Here is a 26,631-nt window from a genome sequence, read left to right as displayed (position 1 = left end):
TGTATTTTATTGATTCAGTTCAACAAATAGATACGTTTCAGGGTGAAAATAAAATTGTATGTGATTAAGCAATATAACTTATCTCGGAACATTAAATGTGATATTGTAAAAAAGAAGAAAAGAAAAACATATTAAGCATGTTCAGGTGATGATCCTGAGGGGGATAGACGAGGTGCTAGGAAAATCTCTACTTCTTCTCAGGACGTTTTCACTTCAGGATGCGGCCTGGATCTACTAGTACTGTGAGAATCTGGACTTCTGCAATTGGCTCCAGAAAAATCTCAATGAGTTCAACTTAGGGCCAGCCATGTCCTAAAGGTGGTGGAGTCTAAAGACCTTTCTAAGCCAGTTAAGGTGGCAGTTAGGACCCAGGATTTAACAACTAGCGATCCCAAAGTGTTCCTTAAATGTATACAACTGCTTAACCAGAGGCTCCATACACAGCACTGGAAAGTAGTCAACAGGCAATGTGATTCTATGGGATGGTGACTAATCTTTTTGATTCGCCAAAAATTAGATGCTAAAATTACCAATAGTGGCCTGACTGCCTTTACCGGTGTGGACAAGGGTCTCTTTAAGATCCTATCCAGCCCAGAGAGAACAGGAGGAGCAGCTGAGAATAAGGATGCTCCAGTGTCCATTATATCAGGACTTCTGGGGAGGCTTCATCATAAGAGACCAAGTACTGTCTAAGGTAAGTATTGTAACAAGGCAACCGTGAAAATAGTACAAATAATTTTACTACAGCAATTTCTCCCGTATTGAGCAAGAAGCTATCTGAGGAAAACATAAACAAATCTCTCATTCAAGAACCTTAGATATACAAGGGCTCTATCAGGGGAGTTAACTGTACTGGGGGCTTACTCTATAACCCCAATACCGAAAATCCAAGGACTTGCATTTATGTTAGAAACTAGATTAATGCTTTGCTCCAAATGAAGTTCTGTTCCAGGGATGTTATTGTTTAGTCAACTGTCCAAAGACAGGTTTGAACCTCATAAGTAACACCAACAAGGCATCACTTATGATGCAACTAGACCAGGAGATAAGGAGTAGGGTGTCCAGTGCCTTTCCCCCCTCCAATGCATGCATCGCCAATTAGCTACATATTCCACTAATCAGACTTCAGATGCATACAAACAATTGTTCTTAAAATAGTTATGGTTTATTTAACAACGCTCGCAACTGCAGAGGTTATATCAGCATCGCCGTGTGCTAGAATTTTGTCTCGCAGGAGATCTTTTACATGCCAGTAAATCTACTGACATGAGCCTGTCGCATTTAAACACATTTAAATGCCACTGACCTGAGCCGAGATCGAACCCGCAACCTCGAGCATAGAAGGCCAGCGCTATACCAACTACGCTACTGAGGCTGACAACTGTTCTTCCTCTGACACATATCATCAAGTGAGATGTACTGTCTGATAATAGATATACTTATCAGCCAAAATTTCAATCAGAGATATTCAGGGATGTGACAACAATTAAAATATCATTAACAGAGGGAGGAGGGGCAAAAGAGAACCTTATTGTCTCATCTGCATACTTTCCATATGATGAATCCAATCACCATCAGAGACAGTGAGAAGATTAATCGCCTATTGCAATGAGACGGGCAAGGAGATCATCTCAGGGACTGATGCCAATGCTCACTATGTGCTGTGAGGAAGCAGTGACATCAATCCAAGAGGCAGAATATCTGGTAAGTACTGACCTAAATGTGACCCTATGCTCCCCATAGGGAGACTCAGGACATTGTACAGATAGCTCAAGCTAGGAAGCTGCCTGGAGAGGAGAGGTAATACAGCTAAAGAAGGGGGCCCACCTACGCTCTGATACCTCTGTATAGTCATATTATCTGAAAACTTGACTTCCTGGCAATGTATTCAAGTTGCATCCTCCTTATAATATATTGAGCATTGTTGTAATACATAATAATTCGTTTAATGTTATTGGTGTTAATGATTTATTTTCTAATTACAAAAGTATATTCATTAGTATAATATATGATTGACCTAAATATTCCATCATTGTTCTAGTTATATGTGCCCAAATTATAGATTATAGCGTTTGACTATGGAGAACTTTGCCCGATAATGCACTACTCATTATAATACAACAAATACTTCTATCACAAACGACAGCCACATATAGAAACATTATTACACAGAATACAGCCTTCTCAATTGTTATTAGAACTGAGCTGTACCGTTCTAGTCCCCAGTGCACAGCAGTAGGCGGACAGTGGTAGGGGAGAAGTGCTCTATGCGCCTGCACGAACGAGACAGCTTGCTAGTTTGAGCCATCTGTATATATTTATAGTGACCTAAATATTCTTAACAAAGGTAAGGAACCAACTTTTCTACTTCACAGATAAGAAAAGCTATCAGCATAATGCTAGGGACTAAAAAATTACCAAGCTGAGAACCTAGTTTCAAACTGGCATGTATCGTCGGACATATCAGCATCCGATCATAGGTACATCTACTTCAGAATTCATTAAGAAAGTATATATAAGTCGTGAAAAATGGAAATACAAAAGCAGAAGCATTTACAGTAAGTCCGCATTTTATCGCTCACCATCCCTACCAATAGGTAAAAGTTTTCCCTCCTCTCCAATCCACAATCACGTCCTTCTGAATTGAGAACAATGACCACTGCAAAGTAATGAATTTCACCACATGTTTAACAAGGAGAAAGGAATCAGGTTAGTAAAGGCGTGATGAAGTCTGTTACAGCATGCTGAAGAATCCAACAATCAGCTAACCAGATTTCTACCCCAAAAAAAAGAAAGAAGCAAAGAGCTTACATTAGTATATATGCTGTTCTTGCAATCCCAATTTCAGTTTCGTACAAAATTTAATTTTAGGACCCGTGTTTATTAGACTTTATACTACCACCTCTCAGGATAATGAATGTTTATTTTTTTTTTAATGTAAATCACATTGAGCATCTCCAATGATGTTGATGAACAAGTACTCATATCTCGGAAGATATTATTAATTTTAGGACCCATGTTTATCAGAATTTGTTTTCTTGTTTTGATGAATACTAGCGCCTCTCAAAACATTGAATGCCAGTTTTTTTAACACTCAGTACTGTGTGTTCAGTTCAAAGTGTGTCGTGGCTCGCTGTATGCCGTCATGTAGCTAGTTGATGAGCTTAGAGAATTCAATCTTCCTACACTTCCGCAGAGGCGTATTACCTATGTGCCAGAGAAGTTGCCTAGCAAGTACGATGTTCATTCTGAAGAGCACTTACCGATACGTACGGTAACGCCAGTAGTGGCAGGAATGTGAACTGTTTGGAAACACGTACTGACGGGATATGGGGAGAGGGTTAAGACAATTACTTACATACAGTATTTGTTGACATTAACTTGGACGGTCAACATGGACACGGAGCATTTGATTTGTGTTGTGGAATTTTGCCATACGCAACCGAAGATAACAAATACCCTGCGTACGACTTCCCGCGCAAAACACAGTTCGAAAGAGGTTATGGTAGCACACAGACCGTACAGACCGCCATCTGTTACTACGACATTCAAGTTTTACCGTACATGTTTTCAAGTTCAGATTGAACGCCTTGATTAATAGGCAACTTCTCTGATATAAAAGCTGAAACTCGCTTCAAATTGCTGACTCATAACAGTGACGTCATGACACAATTTGAAATGAACATTCAGTATGCATAACATTGTAAGAGGAAGTTCAATCTACAACAAGTTCCTTTTCTGAATATTTTGCATTTGAAAACCACTGCATTTAACTAAGATTCTGCCAACAGTATTGAATGATTTAGACTCTGGAGGCCAGAAGGCTAGATAAAATGGATTTTAGTTCTGAATTTCTAAGCCTTACTTTAGTACCGAGATCTTGAAAGCACCTCTACCTCCATGTCCCCATATGCCTTGATGGTATCTAACAAGGGACATAATTTTCCTTTATCTTCACCCACTTCTACTGAAGCAGTACATTGACAATTCCCCAATATACTCTTGTTTTTATTTTTTATCCACGTTTCACCCCAGGCAAACACCCAATTTTTTGCCGCATGCAGTGACGTACCTTCGCTGTCATCAGTGGTGTCACTTTTTTCTAATAAAACCAGCACTCCGGCATTGCTAGAACAAACTGAACCACACCTCACTTTCAAGATGGTTTTACAAAGTATTTCGTAAAATAATTTTCTTTAGCATAAATATTTTATATCATCGTTATTTGCATAAATTCTCAATGGTTGCATGCTACAGATCCGTCACACATTTTTGCATCCTCAATAACCCAGAATTTCAGCATTTAGTACAATCAACATGCAGCAGACAGAACCAGCAACACGTGTCAACAACTTACTGAAACCATTCACCAAGAACCACTCCCTGGGTTAGGGTTCCCATATTTAATCTGGGACGCTGCTTTTATTTTTAAAATGTGTAAAATGAAAAAGTGGCAAAAATACATTAATGTCTTGTTTTTCATGGTGTAGTAAATATAAAATAACCTACAACTAAAAAATCAAAGTACTTAAAAAAAAAAAAAGCTGTACTCTTAAATACACTTACCCTAAAAACTACGTCTTTGGGAGCAACAGAAACACATTGTCAGTGTTGCAAACAGGAAAAGTTGAAAAATTTACAATTCATTTTAATATATCAATATGCCTGGTAATTATTAATAAGTATTTAATGAATTTCAATCTTAAGGCATATAAACTTGCAAATGTTTATTTGCTATTTAATAACAATATATGAACGTTTTCGCCGTTTAGGGCATCTTCAGATATAACAAAACATATTATCTGGACCTATAATAACATATTATGCAAATAACAAGGAAAATAGAGAACAATATATGTGGTACATGAAATTCATGAGCTTTATGTAGATATAACATGAAACAGGATGAATATTGAGATAATCTTTGAATTTGAACTTAGACTGGACGAATATTTTATTTTTATTTTATATGCCTTAAGATTCAAATTCATTAAATACTTATTAATAATTACCAGGCATATTGATATATTAAAATGAATTGTAAATTAAAATAAAATATTCGTCCAGTCTAAGTTCAAATTCAAAGATTATCTCAATATTCATCCTGTTTCATGTTATATCTACATAAAGCTCATGAATTTCATGTACCACATATATTGTTCTCTATTTTCCTTGTTATTTGCATAATATGTTATTATAGGTCCAGATAATATGTTTTGTTATATCTGAAGATGCCCTAAACGGCGAAAACGTTCATATATTGTTATTAAATAGCAAATAAACATTTGTAAGTTTATATGCCTTAAGATTGAAATTCATTAAATACTTATTAATAAAGTTGAAAAAGTTTCAATCAAAATTGCTTAGTAACACAACAAATTTATATGTGGGATATAAAACAAAACACAACCTTTAAAGTCATAATTTTCTGTTTTATCAATATTAGTGATATTCTATTTTGATTACTGGGATTCTCTCTTGACAAATATAACTGTCAATTTAATTGAAAGACTACAGTGTTCATAATGTGTGTGTCCACTTCATCTGCAATATTCGTAAATTTGACCATATAACGCCAATTTACAATTCGACATTTGCCTTCGTGACTGAGGAAAACCATGAAAAACTCAACTATAGGGATTTGCAACTGCAAGTCTCACATGTTACCGTCTAAGCCAACTTGCTCAGTTGTAGCAGTTTTAATTAATGAGTTCTTACTGACTGTCCCATGCATAGACAACAATTTGCACCCAAATATTTTGCATTTTTACTACTAGGTTCTCTCACCAAACTATTTACAACCAATTTTTTCTTCATCTGAAATCATTACAACAGAATTTAACACAAAAATAAAACCAAATAAAAATTTGAAAACCCCAAACTTAACCACATTAATAACACATATCAAAAATAAAACAAATGCATGAATTTTTCTGGATCTTTGGGGAAAGTGAACAAAATGCAATTCTGGATTTCGTTCTTTGTTGTTGCTGCAATTTACAGCTGAACAATAAGGTCCTTTCAGAATCCCCTCATTCGTCTAAGAAATCTTTTGCTTCTGTATCATCACAGCTGACTTTTTCAGTACTGTTACTTATCTGCTGCTTGGATCACTAGCCTGTCTAGTCTGGCAGGAAAAATGGTCAAGTTTCTTTACTGCATTAATACTTATACTGTGGTAATACCGAAAACAATAACTGTACCAAAACTTCAGCAAATTCTTTGTCCTTGACATACTGTACCAATGAATGAAACAGACGTTTCATTCAATATCAATCAATCTTCTTAATGTATCCAGCTGTTTGCTGACAACATAAAGTCCACTATAGCCCACTCTAGTCTATTCAGTTGTTTTTCACGAGAAATGAGGGGTATTTTGAATGAATTCAATATGAATGTAGTAGAATTGTTAATTTAAATCGAATGTTGTAGGTCTATATATTCATCAAGTTCATTATTTTTAACCCTTTTGAGCAGCTGTGCGCATAAATCTATACTAATAATAAATCTGTAGCCAAAATTTTTCTGGTAATTTTCGCTTTTCCAAAAATAATTGGTCCCAACATGTATAATTAACCATCCTGAAACCGAATATCGCTTTTTTTTAATTTTTGTTTGTCTGTCTGTCTGTCTGGATGTTTGTTACCTTTTCATGCGATAATGGCTGAACCAATTTTTATGAAAATTGGAATATAAATTAAGTTCGTTGTAACTTAGATTTTAGGATATAAAGCATTCAAAATACCTTATTTAAAAGGGGGATTGTAAGGGGGGTTGAATTAAATAAATCAAAATATCTCCCTTATTATTAATTTTCATGAAAAATGTTACATAACAAAAGTTTCTTTAAAAATGATTTCCGATAAGTTTTATTCTATACATAATTTTGATAGGACTGATATTTAATGAGATAAATGGGTTTTAAAATTAAGATAACAACGCCATCTAAGGCACTGTAATGAAATAAAAACAAGTGACATCGTCTATAAGGGGCCTTGGACAACAACAATCGAAAGCTATTAAACATAGCCTACAGAGAATGTTTCTGTGTTTGTATGAAGTAATATCGGAAGCTAATTAATTACTAAATGAAATGTCAATCTTCATTAAACTATGGTTGCATGTAATAACAATTAACAAACATGTTAAAGGAATTGTCATTGCACCAAATGAGTGTCTCTGGACCAAAATAATCGCATTTTAATTATTTAAATACAATTTAAATTAAGTAACATATTAAACGATTTATCCTTCTATCAAACACGAATGTTCCCTGGATCAAACGTCCTATTTTAATTATGTAATTACTTTATATTTATTTCTAACGGGTGCAGCAGAGTGCACGGGTATGGTTAGTTGAAGATAATGAAATTGTGTAAAAAGAAAGCAAACAGTAATTACTTTTTTCTTGTTCAGGACATTTACCTATTTTCGAGAAGCCAGCATGGAGATCTCGATAAAATCCCGGACATATATCAACTCTACTCTAGATACAGTTCAACTCACCTTTATGGAACGCAATGTCCTCTCTGCGAATGGTACTGATCTCCAGCATATCTCCCAGCTCCTCGCCTGCAGCTTGCAAAAGCTGTGCATGTGAAGCTTTCCTTGCGGGCCCATTGTCCATCACTATCTAGAAACAAGAAAAGGCATGAATACATAAGGATGTTTGTCATTTGTTGGTTGGTGGATTGTTTAGCTGTAAATTTATAAGTAGTTTCACGAAACATGTTACGCACCAGAGAGCTGCATTGGAGTTAAATCGCTCGCTTGAACTCGGTCGAGTGTCGCACCCTCGAGTGAGATAAGATCGGTCATGATACGCTCGTAATATATAGAAGCACAGTACAAGGTCATCTCACTGACATGTCTTATCTTGTATGGAAGGCGACAGATAAGATACATGTATGTTTTGCTCACACGGTAAAAATAAGGCTTTATTTTCTGTGTTTATGACAAACGTTTAATGGAACAGTCAATGGAACGTACCAAAACAGGAACATGAAGTTATAAATAAAATAGTATGAAAAACTTCGATATACAGTTATTATTGCTAATTAATAATTATTCAATATTTGATTTACCACATATATAATATGATAGGTCCATACATAGTGTTCTGCCTATATACTGCGACAATGTAGAAATGTTTTACAAAATATTATTGATATAGCAGTAGATTAATAACAATATTAGTACAGAGATAACGTCACAAAAATATAATAAAACGAATAATCATGCTGCACAACTGTTACAGATGCAAAAATTGATACACTAATTATCAGAGATTATTATTATTATTATTATTATTATTATTATTATTATTACTAGAAAACTTGATACAGTTCTTGCATTATCGTGATAGTGTTCTCTGTTTATAATAATTACATCAGATGTGGTAAAAACAAAATCACTCCTGTGTGGAAAAAAAAAAAAAAAAAACATTTATATTACATTTTAAAGCAAGTTTTGTAGTTGTACTATGGAGAGGTTAGTTAAATACTGCAAAGTTTTGAAATGATAAACATCTATGATGTTACTACACAGTTCATCACTGTAACAAGAACAAATGTCTAACGCTCGGCTTATACCGTTCAAGGATTTATCGCTCGTGACAATTTTACCCATCATGCATGTGCACTACCTATTGGATTATGCTATGAACTACTTGGCACTCGAGCAAAAACGTCCGATGCAGACCTCTGATAAGCACAATGTTGGAGATTGATATTACCAGTCTATGAATACAGGATGTGACTAAATTCAAGGTTTTCTATAAAATCGTTTCAGATTAAGACACTAGGAGCTGAAATACAATAAAAAAATGTTGCTGAGGTTAATTTTGGATAAATAAAACCACAGGTACAGATCCCGCAGATAATGTGGGATTGCTGTTTTAAAAAGATTACTTCAAAATATAAGATGTACAAGATATACAGGACTTAAGAATCGTTGAAACTGATGCCTTCAAAAGAATTTACCAGGCCATGGTTTTAAAAAGGTTCAGAAACATTGATCTACAGAAATGTACAAACTAACAGCCTCCACGAAATGTGAAGGGCAACATTATGCTATTCTTTTATATAGACGATTGAGTAGAATGATTAGATTAGATTAGATTAGATTTATTTATTTAACCTGGTAGAGATAAGGTAAGATAAGGAATGAAGTTACCTTTTTATAATAATTCAAAGTTAGTTTGAAAAATCCGAACACGGGATTTTCAAGAAAAGCATGAAAATGTATTCTCACAAGTCTGCCTGGTTGGGATGTCAAAAATTAAAAATTAAATTGAAGTACAAAAGTGTGCATGTGTATGTTAAAAATTTAATTGGGGTCAGAGGTCAAGGTCAGTTATTGAAATAAGATTCATATTTGTACATCTTCCTCTAAAAATTGTGCTGTGTTAACAAAATAGGTTGCCTTCACATTGTAGTGAATACCTCAGAAAGTGACCTCAGTGTCTAAGGTTTAGAATAGTTGTCTCTTTTTGTACATTAAATGTCACTGGTTCTATGTTGTAGGGTAATATATTTGACTTTTATTCCGAGCTGGAACATTTCAAGTGAAATATCGTTTTAGTGTGACAGACATTTATGATGACAAATGGAAAACGGACAGACTGGGAGTGACAATTCTAAGGAGCATTCACATGTTTTGAAAAGTATTTCAGCTTTTGTACAGAAACTTTGAAAAGGCTTTGAAAGTAACTTAAATGGTAATTCAAGCTGCCTCACAGCTCACAGATGGGCTGGGCTAGTCATAATTTATCCGGATTTGTATGCCCTAATTGTTGTTCACAATTCTTATGTTTTGAAGGGAACATGTACCATGTCACATAACTCAACGCGTGAGGGACGCCAGCACAACATGTGTTCCCCCCTCAATGACTGTTGTTCCCTATATAAGTTTTGACTCGCCCGGACCCCTTGCTCATTTGTGATTTCTGTGTTTCCTCGCTCACTTGCGTATTCTGTGTTTCTGACGCGCAATCTGTGCTAGTCGACGCTAACATTCTGTAACCGTGTATCTTTAACATTTTGTAACTTTGTATCTTTAACATTTTGTAACTTTGTATCTTCAACATTTTGTAACTTTGTATCTTTAACATTCTGTAACCGTGTATCTTTAACATTTTGTAACTTTGTATCTTCAACATTTTGTAACTTTGTATCTTTAACATTTTGTAACTTTGTATCTTTAACATTTTGTAACTTTGTATCTTTAACATTTTGTATCTTTAACATTTTGTAACTTTGTATCTGTTCTCATTTAGTGACTTAAATTCTGTGACTAAGCTTCGGCTATCATTTCGACCTGATATAATTGGAACTGTTAATAAACGTGAGCTAGCACAGTAATCCTTCTATTTATTTCTTCAACTCAACTCATCTTCCAACATCTGGGGTCGTCGCCGCTACTTCAAGAATTACGTACAACCTACATCTTCGAAGGGAGTCCGTCGATCCTGGGACTGCAACCTGGGACACGACAACATGGTCTAACCCAGATAACACTACGTGGCCTATAAAAACATTCATGATGTCTCCCAAAGTAAAATATAAATCCAGAGGCGAAATAGTCCTCCAATCAGATCTCTGGGTGGGGCTACTTTCTTTTATTAAGATTTTGCTGTGACAAGCAAGAAACATTCAAGTCAGTAGATTTTAACAGCGGAAGAAATAAATATTTTTAACAATTCAAAAAGCAAATATAACTGAAGACTATCAAACACTTTCAAATCAACAATACTGTAATTATAACACTGGTACCGATATAATATGAAAAGCAAGACAGCAAGTGGAATACCTTCTGCAATTCACAAATATTTTCTAGAGTGGTTACACAAACAGGCCTTGCAACACAGTGTTCATCTCTGACATCTGTTCTCTCTCAAATTCCACAACCCAATTTCTTATGGCAGCATATTGTGACGGCAGGCCGAATACTCTCGGCGTTCCTGGCCGCTTCGGGGAACTTCGTGCGCGTCCGGCAGAAGAGAGGGGGCACGAGGAGGCGGAGCGGCACGTGACGAAGGGAGAGGGGAAGAAAACTGACTGCGACGGACGTAAAGGAAGGCTGGCCAGCAGGGGGAGCTGGAAATTTCGACAAGCTACACGAGCCGGTTGTTGTAGCGAACCGTCTGGAAATCGAAAAGACGAGGACGCGTAATTTAGTAATAAATAAAGGTCGCGAGGAGAAGAGAGTTAGTTTTTGGGCAGCAAGCCAGTCAGTCTTGTGTAGCAGTGAAGCCAGCTTCGAGACCGGAGTTCGACTTGAGTGTGTCCGCAGCTGTGCGAGGGTCCAGGCAGAAGCAACGCAGTTGGAAGACTTGAGTTCGAGTGCAGTGGACTGTTTCTAGAAGGCTTGGGTTCGATATAACTGCGAACTTGAGTGAATGAGCTAGAAGAACTAGCCAAGGCAACGAACTGTGAACTGAGAACTTAACAGTTCTGTTTTCTAAATAGTGCTTTGTGAACATTAGTTAAGATTAGTAGTACATTGATGTTCCCAATAATCCAAGTGAATTGTCATTGTCGCCTGTGGAGTGCAATAACGAATACTGTGTTGCTGTGTGGAGTGGAAATCCCATTGTTGACGGGAATGTTTAAACTCAATTATAGAAAGTGATTATTGTTGAAACAATAAAGTTACATTATTGTTTATTATTAAAAATTATCTCTCAATGTATTCACCATACCTACTAAATATCTTTGCTGGACAACCCTTAAGGTACTTTCATCACTGACCAATATTTAATTTGATCAAAATTGAATTTTTATCTGTTATAATTATTTATTTTGTTAATGTCACGCAAACTGGCGTGAAGCCATTTGTGCATCTGTCTACTTTTCTGGCAATTGTGATGAAGAGCCTGTTGGGGCACAAATTAGGTCGGATTCTGTTTGTCCCCTATGGTAGGATGACTTGAGTTTGGAAATAGGTAAGATGGATGAAGATTACGGTGATGACAACAGTGAAGCGAGCCTGGGGTCCAGCACCGAAAGTTACCCAGCATTTGCTCTTAATGAGTTGAGAAAAACTTCAGCTAGGCAACATGTCCCGACCAGGATTCGATCCCAGGCCACTAGTTTTGCAGTCAGGCATGCTGACCACTACTCCAAAGTGGTGGACGAATACAGATAAACTTTTTAACGCCAAACATACAGCAACTATTTGTCCAACAACACACTCTTTTCCATATTAATTGCTTTCACTTTTGTTTGTAAGAAAGGTTCAGGTTAACTATATATCAATACCTTTCACTAGTGAACACTGAGACTCAAATACATTACAATGCAACATTACTCTACTCAAAATGTGAAAGTTGGAAACTTACTGAATAGCCCGCTCCCACAGTAAGCACAGCGTGTCCAGTTAATGTAGCAATCGTCATGAGATGCGGGTTCACCGCCTTCTCTGCAAGTTCCCTCATCTGAAAATAAACAAAATGCAATTTACTTTTTCTGTTACTCATTTCATATTGGAGTGAAAAATGGCAAGTTGTAGCCGATTTAAGTGAGCACCATATTTTAATGTTTTGGTGGCTACTTCATTCACACACAACCCCCAGAATGTCTGGAGGACCACACCTGCTGTTGGTCGACGGGTCCATTGGACCTAGCTGGGAGATCTTGTTGATCACCAGCTTTCCCTCCTTAAGCCACTGGAGGACGATTTTAGTGCCATAGCAGGTCAGCACTAGGAACAGAAAAGTAGAAAGAGGAGGAAGGAAAGTGAAATGAACCCCTAGGCCTCGAATGCTCTAATGCCGTCGGGGTCGAAGAAAGTAAGAGTTCAGTCAGAGGACTGGATATGAAAGGGTAAAGAGGGAATTAGGTATTGGTTAGAGGAAAATTATACCAAATTCAGTCATTAACTCATCAAGCTGACCAGTGCTAATTGATGAGTAGCCCCTCCCTTTAGTTCAGCTTGTAAAATTACGTTTACTAACAGCTGCACCATGGGAAGGTAGGGATGGGACATTGGGTATTTGTCCAGGTTGGCTCCTTAAAGCCTTCAATGGGAAGGATTAATGGCTCTCCCCCCTGTATCCGACAGATACCAGTGCAGGTGTTACGTGCTGTCTCTTCTCACTTTATAGATCTCTTGGATATGGAACAACAAGTTTTGATGGCGAAATCATTGCAATAAGGGAAAGTCTCAGGAATCTTCTATGCCACATCAATAAATTTAGGAATGCAGTTATATTGTCAGGCTCCAAAGCAGCTACTCTATCAATAGTCTCTAAACACACACCTTCATCTCAAACAGCAGAAATAACTAAAATGCTCTCTCAATTAACATCACTCAATAAAAGAATTGTATTCCAATGGATACCATCCCATTGTGGAATCCTGGGAAATGAGAATGCGGATGCTTTAGCAAAGAAGGGCAGCACTGCTACTTACAGACCTGTTACTAAATCTACATATTACTCTGTGAAAAGATTTATTAAATCTACATACTTAGACTTCAACAAACAAAATTTAATAACACAATCCCAAGGGAAAAAATGGAACTCTCGGCATCAAAATCCACAGTTAATTCCCGATTTACCACGAAAATCGTCTGTAGCTGCATTTAGATTGGCAACAGGCCATGATTGTTTGGCCAAACACCTGCATAGAATTGGAATATATCAGTCCCCTAACTGCCCATTGTGCAATTCAAACCAAGAAATGGATTCGGAACACCTCAAAATCTGTGCTTCAGTGGCTGGTCATGATAATATCTTTGAAAAATATTGGAGTGCAAGAGGTCAAATGACTTCATTGTCAAATGCCTGGCATTAGAAAACAACAACTTTTTCTGTTACAGAAATAAAAAAAATATACAATTTTTCCATAAAAATTTACTTTCCTGTAGATCAAGTTGCAAATGCTCCTTTACAAATCATGTCACAAGTAATTTGAAAGCTAGGCAGGACCAAGTGACAAGCAAACAGTTCCTCTCCACAGGCTGTCAGCTGTGAAGGCTGTCCAGGCAGAATTATTGTGTATGTGGTCAAGTGTACATAACAATATATTGTTTTACATCTTGAACAGTTTGCTTTTATGGTACTACCAGTCAATTCACGCAGTAAATAATGTACTTATAATTTCATTACAATCCACTAAATACCTTTTCATTTTGCTATTTTGAAAATATCATCTCTTGATGATTATCAGTAATTGTAGTGTCCCCTGGCCGCGTTACAAGTGCTGCACAGGGTAAGGTTGATGAAGGTGCTGCCTTCTTACAGCTTTCAATCAAGCTGCTTTGTGTACTAACCCCTACAAAGAGGGCTGCTCATAAACTGAATGAACTCGCAAGTGAATATAATATGAGTATTTCTGAGAAGAAAACCAAAGCAATGGCTTTCGAAGGTACAAATCATAAAAGATGCAAAATAATGATTAATAACAAATTAATAGAGCAGGTAAATGACTTCAATTATCTAGGATTCAACGTATCTTACTGCCAAAAGAACGATATAAACATAAAATTAAATAGATTTTATAACATGTGCGGAACAATAAGAAGAACGTTGAAAAATAAAACACTAAAATCCACACAGCTAAAATTTTATAGAACAATGGCAGTACCAATGCTGACATACGCCTGCGAAAATTGGACACTTAACAGGTCAAATAAAAGAAGAATAGAGGTAGCTGAAATGAAGTTCCTACATTCAGTAGCAGGCTATACATTATTAGACAAGAAATATAATGAAGAGATCAGAACAGAATTAAATATTTTTAATCTGACAGAAAGAATTCAAAGTCTAAGATCTAATTGGCTACAGCACATAGAAAGAACGCCACCCTACAGGCTTCTACTGATTTTACTCCACTACCAAACTAAAGGTAGATGGAATGTTGGGCGTCCGATGACAAGGTGGAGGGACTCAATCTCTTGATGAGGAAACAGGCCTAAGGCCTAAATCCATGATGTAGAAGAAGAAGAAAATATCATAATATGTTGGAAGTGACTACATTTTATGAACATCTATTTTATGCAAAATTATTAATGGGCCTAAATCTGTTTAAACCGTTCAACTTATAAATGAAGTCAGGGACTCTATTTTATAATGGGATTATAAGAAAATGTCAAATATGGAACACAAAAAAATATCCTCTTACTTGGCACACAGTCAATAATTTTATCTGCTGTCATGTTCCTACAGTGCTACACTGCCCAAATTACAAGTCTGGCTTGTGTCGTAACTTATTTACTGACTTAACCTCATATTTTTCTTTTTATTCAAAAGTCCTCCTGTTTTGGAATTGCAGCTACTTGGGCGCCAGATACAAGGGATTCCACTGTACTTCCACAATTTTTTTAAAATATATTTGTCTATCTGCTATGGAAATCAAACTATGTTCGCAGTTTGAGGGGAGGTTTCATTACTGGTTCCCTTATCACCAAATAAAGTGAGATGTGTTACATTTAGTGTTACTCACCTTACAAAGCACATCACCCATGATCATCCTCCCTTCAGCATCTGTATTACCGATGCGTACCCTGAGTTTGTTGCGTGAGAGGATAATCTCATCAGCTACGTAAGCATCTGCACCCACACTGTTCCGCACGATGGGCAGGGCTCCTATTACTTTTACTCCACGTGGCTTCAGCATAGTTAATATCTAAAACAAACAAGAAACAATATGCAAATTATGTTTGATAGCAATAAAGGAGATCGGAAGTTTATAAAATTTTACATTACAATTAATTATACCTGCACAATATGATACAAAGAAGACAGAAATTTTAATATGGTAAATGTCATGTCACGTAAACAAAATCTACAAGTTTGATATTTTTAGTCTACTGGATAATGGAGAAAAAATGGGAGTACAAGGGTACAGTGCATCAGTTATTCATAGATTTCAAAAAGGCATATGACTCGGTTAAGAGAGAAGTTTTATATGATATTCTTATTGAATTTGGTATTCCCAAGAAACTAGTTCGATTAATTAAAATGTGTCTCAGTGAAACGTATAGCAGAGTCCGTATAGGTCAGTTTCTGTCAGATGCGTTTCCAGTTCACTGAGGGCTAATGCAAGGAGATGCACTATCACCTTTACTTTTTAAATTTGCTCTAGAGTATGCCATTAGGAAAGTCCAGGATAACAGAGAGGGTTTGGAATTGAACGGGTTACATCAGCTGCTTGTCTATGCGGATGACGTGAATATGTTAGGAGAAAATACACAAACGATTAGGGAAAACACGGGAATTTTACTGGAAGCAAGTAAAGAGATAGGTTTGAAAGTAAATCCCGAAAAGACAAAGAATATGATTATGTCTCGTGACGAGAATATTGTACGAAATGGAAATATAAAAATTGGAAATTTATCCTTTGAAGAGATGGAAAAATTCAAATACCTGGGAGCAACAGTAACAAATATAAATGATACTCGGGAGGAAATTAAACACAGAATAAATATGGAAAATGCCTGTTATTATTCGGTTGAGAAGCTTTTATCATCCAGTCTGCTGTCAAAAATCTGAAAGTTAGAATTTATAAAACAGTTATATTACCGGTTGTTCTTTATGGTTGTGAAACTTGGACTCTCACTTTGAGAGAGGAACATAGGTTAAGGATGTTTGAGAATAAGGTGCTTAGGAAAATATTTGGGGTTAAGAGGGATGAAGTTACAGGAGAATGGAGAAAGTTACACAACATAGAACTGCACACATTGTATTCTTCACCTGACATAATTAGGAACACTAAATCCAGATGTTTGAGATGGGCAGGGCATGTAGCACATATGGGCGAATCCAGAAATGCATATTGAGTGTTAGTTGGGAGGCCGGAGGGAAAAAGACCTTCGGGGAGGCCGAGACGTAGATGTGAAGATAATATTAAAATGGATTTGATGGAGGTGGGATATGATGATAGAGACTGGATTAATCTTGTTGTCGTAATCATTGTTGATTTGTGATGGTGGATTACAAATTTCTATAAGAAATTTGATTATTGAAGCCAATATGAAGCCTTAAATTCAATTTATGTTATGATTTGACTGACAGCACTTGAGAAATAAGACACAACTAAATAACCCCAATAATTTTACTTTCCTTCGATGCTGGATGTTCATTCACAATTGACACAACAGAAAATTTCTTTAACCTCAACAAAGATTATGTTACCTGCATGAAGCCAGCCACAGCTGCCGCACCACACTTGTCTCTCGACATGCCAGCCATGACTCCACCTGCCTTGATGTCTGCTCCCCCAGTGTCATAGGTTACGCCTTTGCCCACAAGAAACAATGTCTTATCCACAGGGCCTGAGCTGGGTTCATAGGTCAAGTATATAATTCGGCCACGGTGTCTTTCAATATCTGCAATAAGAGAAGCAAAGATTGTAAACAATGCATATTTATGGGGACCAGCACCTAAGACAATATGGGTCCACATCTGTGGAGTAACGGCTGGCCCGGGTTCGAATCCCAGTCGGGGCAAGTTACCTGGTTGAGGTTTTCTCTGGGGTTTTCCCTCAACCCAATACGAGCAAATGCTGGGTAACTTTCGGTGCTGGACCCCGGACTCATTTCACCGGCATTATCACCTTCATATCATTCAGATGCTAAATAACCTAGATGTTGATACAGCGTCGTAAAATAACCCAATAAAAAAAAAAAGACAATGTATATTAATATATTGCCGGGTAACTTCCAGTGTTGGACCATGGACTCATTTCATCATCATTAATTCACATACTGCATCATCATCATCCATACAATAGCCCAGGTTAAGTATACGGTGTGGCATGCTGTACTTGTACAACAGCGCGACCATTCGGCTACCCAATCAGTCACAGAATATGAGTGGTAAGCACAATAAGCCTCAGGCTGCAGTGTAAGCCTTCAAGTCCCTCCCGTGCAGACCTCTATCACGAAGATGCAGGCAGGGGGTGGGGATCACCTGGCCCATTCCAAGGCAGCAGCATTGCCACATCACTGACCATTTAAAAATATTGTATTTTACTTATGAATTGCAATGCATTTATTTTTGCATTAATCGAAATTTTAAAAAATCATATAAGAGTAATTTAACATAAAATACGGGTTTCAAAGCAAAGAGAAGAATGTTAAATCGAATTTAAAAATACATTAATCATATACATTAATCATATTTAATAATTATTGGGACTGTGCAAATTTAACATTAAATGGACGTTGTCTAAAATTGGAGTTCTACAAATTCTCGACATTTCCCCCATTAAAGTAAGTACAGTGCATATCCCTTTCAGTTCTTCGGTAAAAAATCTTGGCATTCACACGGATAATAATCTCAACTGGGACAGACAAATCACAGAAACCTGCAGAAGAGTATATTCTATTATCCATGTGCTAAAAAGGATAAATGTTCATCTCCCCTCTTGCTTAAAAAAGCCCCTTGTATTTCCCTATTTTGGCTATGCGGACATTTTACTGACTGACCTCTCCAGCGACAACAAAACGAAACTTCTACGTGCTCATAATTTGTGTGTACGTTTTGTAAGCAATGTTCGTAAATATGATCATATTACCCCATCCCTGGAAACAATAGGTTGGCTTAAACTAGATAAGAAAAGAAATTTACATTCACTTCTCCTTCTCTTCGAAATCTTGAACTCTTCTATTCCTTCGTACCTGTCGTCTCGCTTCACTTACCTTTCTTCCCACCACAATCTGAACACACGCTCTCGCCATGAAACAATACTAACAATACCATCCCATCGCACCTCCTCATACTCATCCTCTTTCACAATAGCCCTGCCAAGACTCTGGAATTCGTTACCTGCTAGCATCAGGGACTGTCGAAATAAAATTGAATTCAAACGCAAACTTACTAGGCACTTGGTCAGTAATTGAGACTCGTTCAGACATGGTTTCTTGTAAATAGTTCTCTTAATCTATCACAAAATATCTCAATATATGGTAATTTCATCACTACAGAATTTTGTTATTCTAGGTTTAATTTGTAATTCAGTAAATACAAAAATATTCTTTGTTCTTAACTTTTATGATAAAATGTCTAGCTTTCATTAATCAGGTAATCTTGTCGTAATTGTAAATTTAATATTAATTGTAATTTTATTCTTCATATTATAGTTGTAATCCCCTGGTAGAGGGGCAGAGAAGGCCTCATGGCCTTATCTCTACCAGATTAAATAAATGAATACTAAATACTAAATATTATAGTTAATTTCTTACACTCACGCACCACAGATAATCATTGGTAACTACGTGATTATAATGCAATGGAGGTGAAGATGGATGCCACAATCTATAAAAACAAGAAAGAAGTGTTACTTACGACTTGCAGCTCTGTCAACAGCATCAAACAGCGGATATTCTTGCTTCAAGACGGCAGGGTCAGTGATAACTTCTATACTAATGTTAGAGTTTTTAAATAATTCACGAATATATGCTTCCACTTTGGGAGGACACATTCTTTCGGGATCAGAACCTCCAATATCTCGAGCAACATATCTGACAACAGACAAAAAAATTCATATTTTATTTCATTTATTGTATCCACATCAGCAATGTAGCTTTCAGCGGGAACAAGCAAAAAATTGTACAAAAATATACCAGCAGATTAATGTAAATCATAAACTGAGTAGAAGGTAGGAGTACAGTTACACTAAGTTGGTTAATTCTGTTCTGAACCTTTTCTTTTGGCCCTTCAAAGCTTTAATAAACTCCCTTTTATAACAGCTGAGACTAAAAGAATGTAAATGGAGATCTGATTTGTATCCTGTATTAAAAGTTTGCAGATCTATAACCATTTCTTTTAAAAAATATAAACTGATAAAATAACTGCACCGAGCAAGATGGTCTACATTCAGGAGGTCTCGGGTTCAAATCCTGGGGCCAGCCAATCTGATGGGAGGTTTTAGTGGTTTCCTTGATCACAAAATAACTAGAAATCTAGTTATTTAAAAGGTAAATGCCAGATTAGTGCCCATTTCCACTATAAAAGATACAAATAATGTTTCGCAAGATCTCAATCCCTAGAACAATGTAGCCATCTAAACAGTCAACAGTTGTGGAATGACTTTGCAGTTACAGCAACTATAAATAAAAATAACAAAATCTGAACTGCATTCATAGTCAAATCACAAGCAAACAAAAATCAATACATACATACAATGCCATACTGGGTTGTATGGCAAAATAATTTCCAAATTAAAACGAAAATCGCATTTAAGACAGAGCATGTGAAATTTCAAGCTTGCATAAATACATCAAGACATGCACTACTTTTATAACTGAAGAGTCCACTGCAAGAATGATGGATGTCACTTTCTTGTCGAAAATGAACCAAGACTGTCAATGCATAGCTTAAGACATATAGAATGTACATAGAGAGTTATATGGCATTAACACTGATAGTCGTTGTCCAGTAATGATCGGAAAATCACAGTTAAGCTTTGAGCGCTAAGCATTTCAAACTTTCAATTGCTTCTCCTGCAAAATGTATTCCAAATGACATCCATCATTCTTGCAGTGGACTCTTCAACTGTAGGCAGTAGTATACATGCGCAGTTTAGATTTACAACTGCACACACCTGATATGCCACATTTCTCTTGGCCCTTAAACCTAACGAGACAGATTGTTAATCTCTCTCAAGTTAGTCACCAGACAGCAGAACTACAGACGTTATGCTGTCTGCTATGGGCCTTTAAGGTTTAGTGTTACACAGAAGAACATTCATCTTGTTCCTATAACTAAATAATTTAAACTCATATTACACTGACAATTTGTTCCCATAGTTCAAACCCAGTTATATACAAACATATTTTCTTATTGAATAATTTCAAGGGAAAAATTGTTCCGGGGGCAGGTATCAAACCCGAGACTTTTGGCTGAGTGAAAACCACAATTCAAGTCACACAGAGTTTATGTGCTCTCAATGTTGGGTTTCTGACATCTTGTCAGTCCGCTTGAGGTATGTGGATACAAAGGGAAAAAATTGAGCCAGTGTCTGGTACATTCCTGAGTAACTCAGTTCGTAGAGCATTGGCACACTCAGTTAAAGGTCTCGGGTTCGATACTTGGCCCCGGAACAATTTTTCCCTTGAAATTATCCAAATCAGCTTCGCAGGGAGCTATACCTGAAAGCCAGATTTGCATATTTTCTTATTCTATGACAAGAAATATCACCATGGTGGTTGTGGTGATATCTAATTGATTAAACTAATGAAAATAAATGTAATCCATTTTTAATTTAATGTTTTAATTAATACAAGGAATATACCGGGTGTCTGAAACCTCTTGAGCCAAAATAATACAGATGACAGAGGGGTCTAAGCTGAGAATTTTGAGATGGGGAACCAATGGTCAGAATGAGAAATATGTCTGAGAAACATTTTTGTAAGCTGCTTTGGTTTTCATAACAACTGCCTACCAGGTCGAATTTTGGTGGCAATAGCTTGCAAAACAATAACACAATTGACACAGGTAATACAGACCATTCGAACAAGGTGACAGGAAAAGAGATCCTGTTACGTGAGACTGTACAATTCTGTTACTGTTGACCAGACACAAGGACGGTAAATGGATTTGAGCGAGATCGTGCATATTTGCTTGGTTTCCGCACAAAACCAATCTGCAGAAAGTCTAAAATTCCACATTCAGTATTCCCAACCTAACACACACAACAATTTCCCTCTTCTTACCGCTTAAGTGACATATTGATTTTACTGCTTTAGGGTTTTAACATATTATTTTAGAGACGTTCAATATAGTAATAGTTATAAATTGGAAACTTACCACTGCAATTTCACCTAAATTGCACTGTTAATTATTGTTTTTAAATATTTGCAAAAATTAAGTACACTCTACAACTCCACTAAAGTTACTGCATTCGTGATGCAAGTAACATTAAGGAAGCCGTGAAAAAATCAACAAGATTCCAGACTCATCATAGACTGGGGGGGGAAAAAAAAGACAGACGTATATCACGGCCTGCTGGAGTATAGTAAACACAGAAGACATTTTAAAGCAACAATGTTGAAGATAGATATTTTTGTTTTGCAAATTTGCCGTCATTGAACAGAAACCAAGATGGAGATTTCATTGCAACTAATTAGAAATTCCTCTTTCAGGTATGTAATAAACTACGTTTCGCCTTTTCAAACTTCCTCGAACATGAAAACTTCAACACACCACTCTTGTAATGCATATTACTATTTCGTCACTCCACACATGGCTATTGCAGCTACTGAAAACACCATCACAGGCGAAAGAGACCTGTAGGAAGTTCAGTACAATACTCGATAAACCATTGACAGAGCTGAACTCTGGGTGCGAAATTATTTGGCCCTTGCTTGCATCCATAGTAGTGGTAGGGCTGTAATTGTACTTGCCACACAGTATCTCTAGAAGCATGCATTTAATGGACAAGTTGAGCAGCTTGAACAGTCCACATTACCTGCAGTGATTGTGTTGTTGTTCTGCAAGCAGCAGCACCAAGCATAGATGAAGTACGCAGTTGTTTGTTATGAAAACAAAAGCAGCTTACATAAACTTCCTCTTTTTAGTTTACCATTCTGTTGGACAATATGGTACAAATTTTGAAGAAGTTACTGCTATTTATAGATCTTCGCAGAACCTGTTAGATTTAAAAAATTCCAAAATTCTGACATGATGATATTGTCAGGTTCAAGGTCAGCCATACAAGCTATAATTTCACAACAGTCTACAAAAGAAGCTAAAATCCAGGATTGTAAGAAAATTATCTATTACCGTAACCTAACTAAACTACAGAAAAAAAAAATTACAATGGATTTCTTACCACTGTGATTTAAAAGGAAATGAAAACGCAGACCTTTTGGCTAAAAACAGCACTAATATTTTACAACCATCTAATAACGGATTTCCATTTTATTTTCTAAATAACTAATCAAAAGTAAATTCAGATTGGCCCAAGAAGAACAAACGGATTTAGCGAGAAACAAAACCTGAAAAATTTTATTCCCTAACACCGAAATAATCTCCCAAGGGCCACGAAAATCTGCTGTTGCAATGTTCAGGTTGGTAACAGGTCATGACTGTTTGGCAAGCCATCTGCCAGGATAGGAATTTCCCATACATCTGCCTGTGTATTGTGTGATGCAAATGAAGAGATGAACAGGAAACACACCAAAAGATGCACAGCACTGCTACAAGATGATGACATCATGCAAAAATACTGGAGTGCAAGATGGCGAATGACTTCACTGTCGAATACCTAGGCATCGGACCAACAGCAAATAGTAAATAGTAATGTTAGTCAGCCAACCCACCTGCCACTTTCTAGGGCTGAGGCCAATTTGATGATATTTGGTAGTTTTTCCGCATTTTCACTGTATACTCCAAGTGTTTTCACCTTCTGGGCTTTCTCAGGCACATCTTCACGCATTTGTAAATTCTGCAAAAATAAAACACAAACAACGGACATTAATACTATTTTAAAAACAATAAATTTAATTAAAATCGTGCAATACTTGCTCTATGCTCCCTCTAAGCTGTACATAGAGAATTTTATTTTGTAAATGCTCTTGGAAGCACTTTTAGAGTCAATAACATCAGTGAATGGAGTGATCTCTTGCCTTCAAGATACTAGCACAGTTTAGTATATACAGTTGCGAAGCTCAATATTTACTAAATATGCAAACATAGACAGTTGAAATATGCATCCATATATAGTTGCTAGCCACCAGGATCGTTACTATCGCCTCATCACAGACTCTTTCCCTAGCAGACGATAAAATGTGTTGTACTTTCGATGTCGTGTTCTTTTGAAAAATTAATACCTTTCTTCCACTATTGAAATACAAAATACATAATGTTTATATATTATTTTCATAAAGTATATATTATATTTTATAAACTCACCTTCCTGGATCTTTCGGAAGGATAACTCTGACCTCTTTTTCTTAGAATTTATAGTACTACAAACGTCTCCTTGTCCCATATTATTACTCAAATTATTGTATTTTAGCCATTTACAGTTATTACAACCAATAAAGAACATTTTACAGTTTACACAACTTTTTACAACAATGCGAAATACGGCACAGTCAATGGCTTTTCGATCTAGACCAGGCCGTAATGTTTGTTCGCATTTTCTATTTCAGTGTATGGAGCTCAGTGAATTATTATATTATAACTTTATTGCCTATCATAGCTAAGTTTTATTTAGTGTAATGTGTCCATAAGTTCCCTTTACTTCTTATTGCATAATTTGTTGCAGAAATAATTACAAAACTGTGTTATTTTAATGTGAAGAGAATTTTACATGTTAACATAATCGTTTCGCATCAACATTTTAAGTTTAGAATGGAAGCTATTTTGAGGTTTAATAAAAAAGAATTTATATTGTAATTTCAATTTAGCACATCTACCTTCCTTAATAAAGACAGAAAATTTATCATACCACTCCTATGAAATTAGTGTACGTATGATTGTTACTTCGTCTCTTAGGTAGTAGATAACTTGAATACAATAATTCAATACTCAATTGTAGTATTAAAATACAGACAAATTGAATGTGCGGAGTATCATACATGACATTATGCTTAATTATAATGTATAATTGCGAATTTAGGAATATAAGATATAGTAAACATAACCTATAATATTTCCATATGAATGGCAGGGCATTGGAACCCACTAAAATTAGACAGAAAGGGGCAACTGGTACAGTAAACATAGCCTATAATTTCAACATCAAGAAATGGATTCGGAACACCTCAAAATCTGTGCTTCATTGGCTGGTCATGATAATATCTTCGAAAAATATTGGAGTGCAAGAGGTCAAATGACTTTATTGTCAAACGCCTGGCATTAGAAAACAACAACAACAACATAATTTCAACATATCTAAATATTCGTGCGGTGCAACTGAAAATTATTGAATCGTGCATAAATGAATGTACAAGAATTTCGCAATATTTAATCGAAATAAAGGCAGGTATTACACATACGAACAACGTAATTTTCACACCAAAAATAATATTACACCTTAACTCGCAAGGAATTATGTCTGAAGTGTCTCCTAATCATTGTTTTAAATTTTATTAATGCAATTACACTACATTTTAGAGAAATATATGTTACTTTTTATGCATTCCAATTAATTTATATGGTTGAAACGCCGCCCTTCGTGATCGGGTTAAGCGAGTCACATGGTCTGCCTTATGGCCTGTATTGGATCACGATGGCAGTGACACAGTCTATTGTTCCTAGTACTCACAGCGCTCCAAGCGGCTAGCAACTATCGCAAGAAATGCAAAAAATCACCCCAAGCTTCGTGACTGTATATACTAGACTGCCAAAGGTTCTCTTACACCCATCCATTACGCAGATATCTAATAACAGTAAATGTCCCCTTAGCTGTGTTCATCCAGTAGGACAGTGTCAAATTTCAACATAGCAATAACAGTAAACTAACCACATACAACGCCTCCAGTGCGCCCAGCAACGTGACCAGTTCACTCTGCTTGAACGCAGGATGTGATGGCAGAACCAGCAGTGGGGCTGTGACACCTGACTTCAAAGCCCTGCAACAAAGAGGTCATTCACCAGCAACGTAGCTTTAAAGAAGTCTAAAGTTACATCTTAAGCATGAAGTACCAGAGCTTTGCATTCAGGTCATAACAAAACAAAAACAAAATTAAAGATCATTTTAGCTATTTCATGGAGAAAATATCTTTGGAAAGGCAAATTTCAATAAATACAGTAAAACTGTATTCTCTGTTAAGTCCCAGCCAAATTACCTTAAGAATATTGCAATTAATTTCCGCTTTTAAGGCAATGCATCAGTGAAAATCAAACCTATAATGTTTTCGCTGTAAGAAAAATCCTAATATAAACAATAGCACGTGACTGAAGTGAGGCTTCATTGGCCGCTGTTTGGCGCCATAGATTCTCAGTACGTGTTCCCGCCTGCTGTTGTACATTCTGTTTCATGTTAAACATTTCCCGTTACTCGTCAAGTAGGCCTAACCTCACTACTATGCATTCGTTTGCTTAGGAAACATTTTATAATTACTGTAATTAAATTATTTTTAAGTCTTATGTCTTCACAATGGACAGTTGAGGGTGCAGAAGCCATACTTCAGTACTACGTGCTTATGTGAACAACTACGAGCTCAAGTGATGCAAGCTTGTTACAAGAACAGACTACCTCGGTATTACTGTTGGTATTCATTCGCGTTCATAGCACATAACAAAATATAAAAGTAGCTTTTCTTTTACACAGCGTTTTACACATGAGTGAAGTTAAATGTATCATCGTATTTAACAACTAGAATTCAATTTTTTATTTTCAAATAATACAAGATTGTGGTTTCCAAATACAAACTATATTTTCCTGCGTCATGTGAGTGTTTCGACCGGGAGCCAATCACGGGTATGACAGCAACGTGCTTATGTTTACATTAGAATTTTTCTTACAGCAAAAACAGTAGGTATATGAACAAATTTTTACCAGATCATAAAAATGCAATGTTAATGCAACACACCAAATACCATAGCGGTATAATGTACCATTCCTGAAATATTAACTTTTAATTGTTAAATTTATATTTCATCAATATGCAGCATGTCATGAATGGTCTATAAATTTAATATTTCCCTCGCGAGACCATATAAACAAACTGATT

General features: G+C 36.3%; 1 protein-coding gene across 5 annotated transcripts in view; it reads right to left on the bottom strand.

Annotated features, from left to right (window-relative positions):
* Dip-B (Dipeptidase B) overlaps nucleotides 1-26,631 on the bottom strand; it is a 64,842-nt gene that overhangs the window by 15,073 nt on the left and 23,138 nt on the right. For 3 of the 5 annotated variants that reach the window (XM_069822798.1, XM_069822799.1, XM_069822802.1), the window contains 8 exons: nucleotides 25,419-25,527; nucleotides 23,269-23,393; nucleotides 19,292-19,467; nucleotides 17,138-17,331; nucleotides 15,447-15,629; nucleotides 12,341-12,436; nucleotides 7,507-7,633; nucleotides 4,073-4,138 (listed from right to left, as the gene is read on the bottom strand). In XM_069822798.1, coding sequence (XP_069678899.1) covers nucleotides 4,073-4,138; nucleotides 7,507-7,633; nucleotides 12,341-12,436; nucleotides 15,447-15,629; nucleotides 17,138-17,331; nucleotides 19,292-19,467; nucleotides 23,269-23,393; nucleotides 25,419-25,527 — 1,076 coding nt within the window. The remainder of the gene's footprint in view (nucleotides 1-4,072; nucleotides 4,139-7,506; nucleotides 7,634-12,340; nucleotides 12,437-15,446; nucleotides 15,630-17,137; nucleotides 17,332-19,291; nucleotides 19,468-23,268; nucleotides 23,394-25,418; nucleotides 25,528-26,631) is intronic. The other 2 variants (XM_069822801.1, XM_069822803.1) reach the window with 1 other exon arrangement.

This window comes from Periplaneta americana, chromosome 4 (assembly GCF_040183065.1).
Source record: "Periplaneta americana isolate PAMFEO1 chromosome 4, P.americana_PAMFEO1_priV1, whole genome shotgun sequence".
NCBI classification, from domain to species: Eukaryota; Metazoa; Arthropoda; class Insecta; order Blattodea; family Blattidae; genus Periplaneta; species Periplaneta americana.
This window is presented reverse-complemented; position numbering and strand designations above follow the sequence as displayed.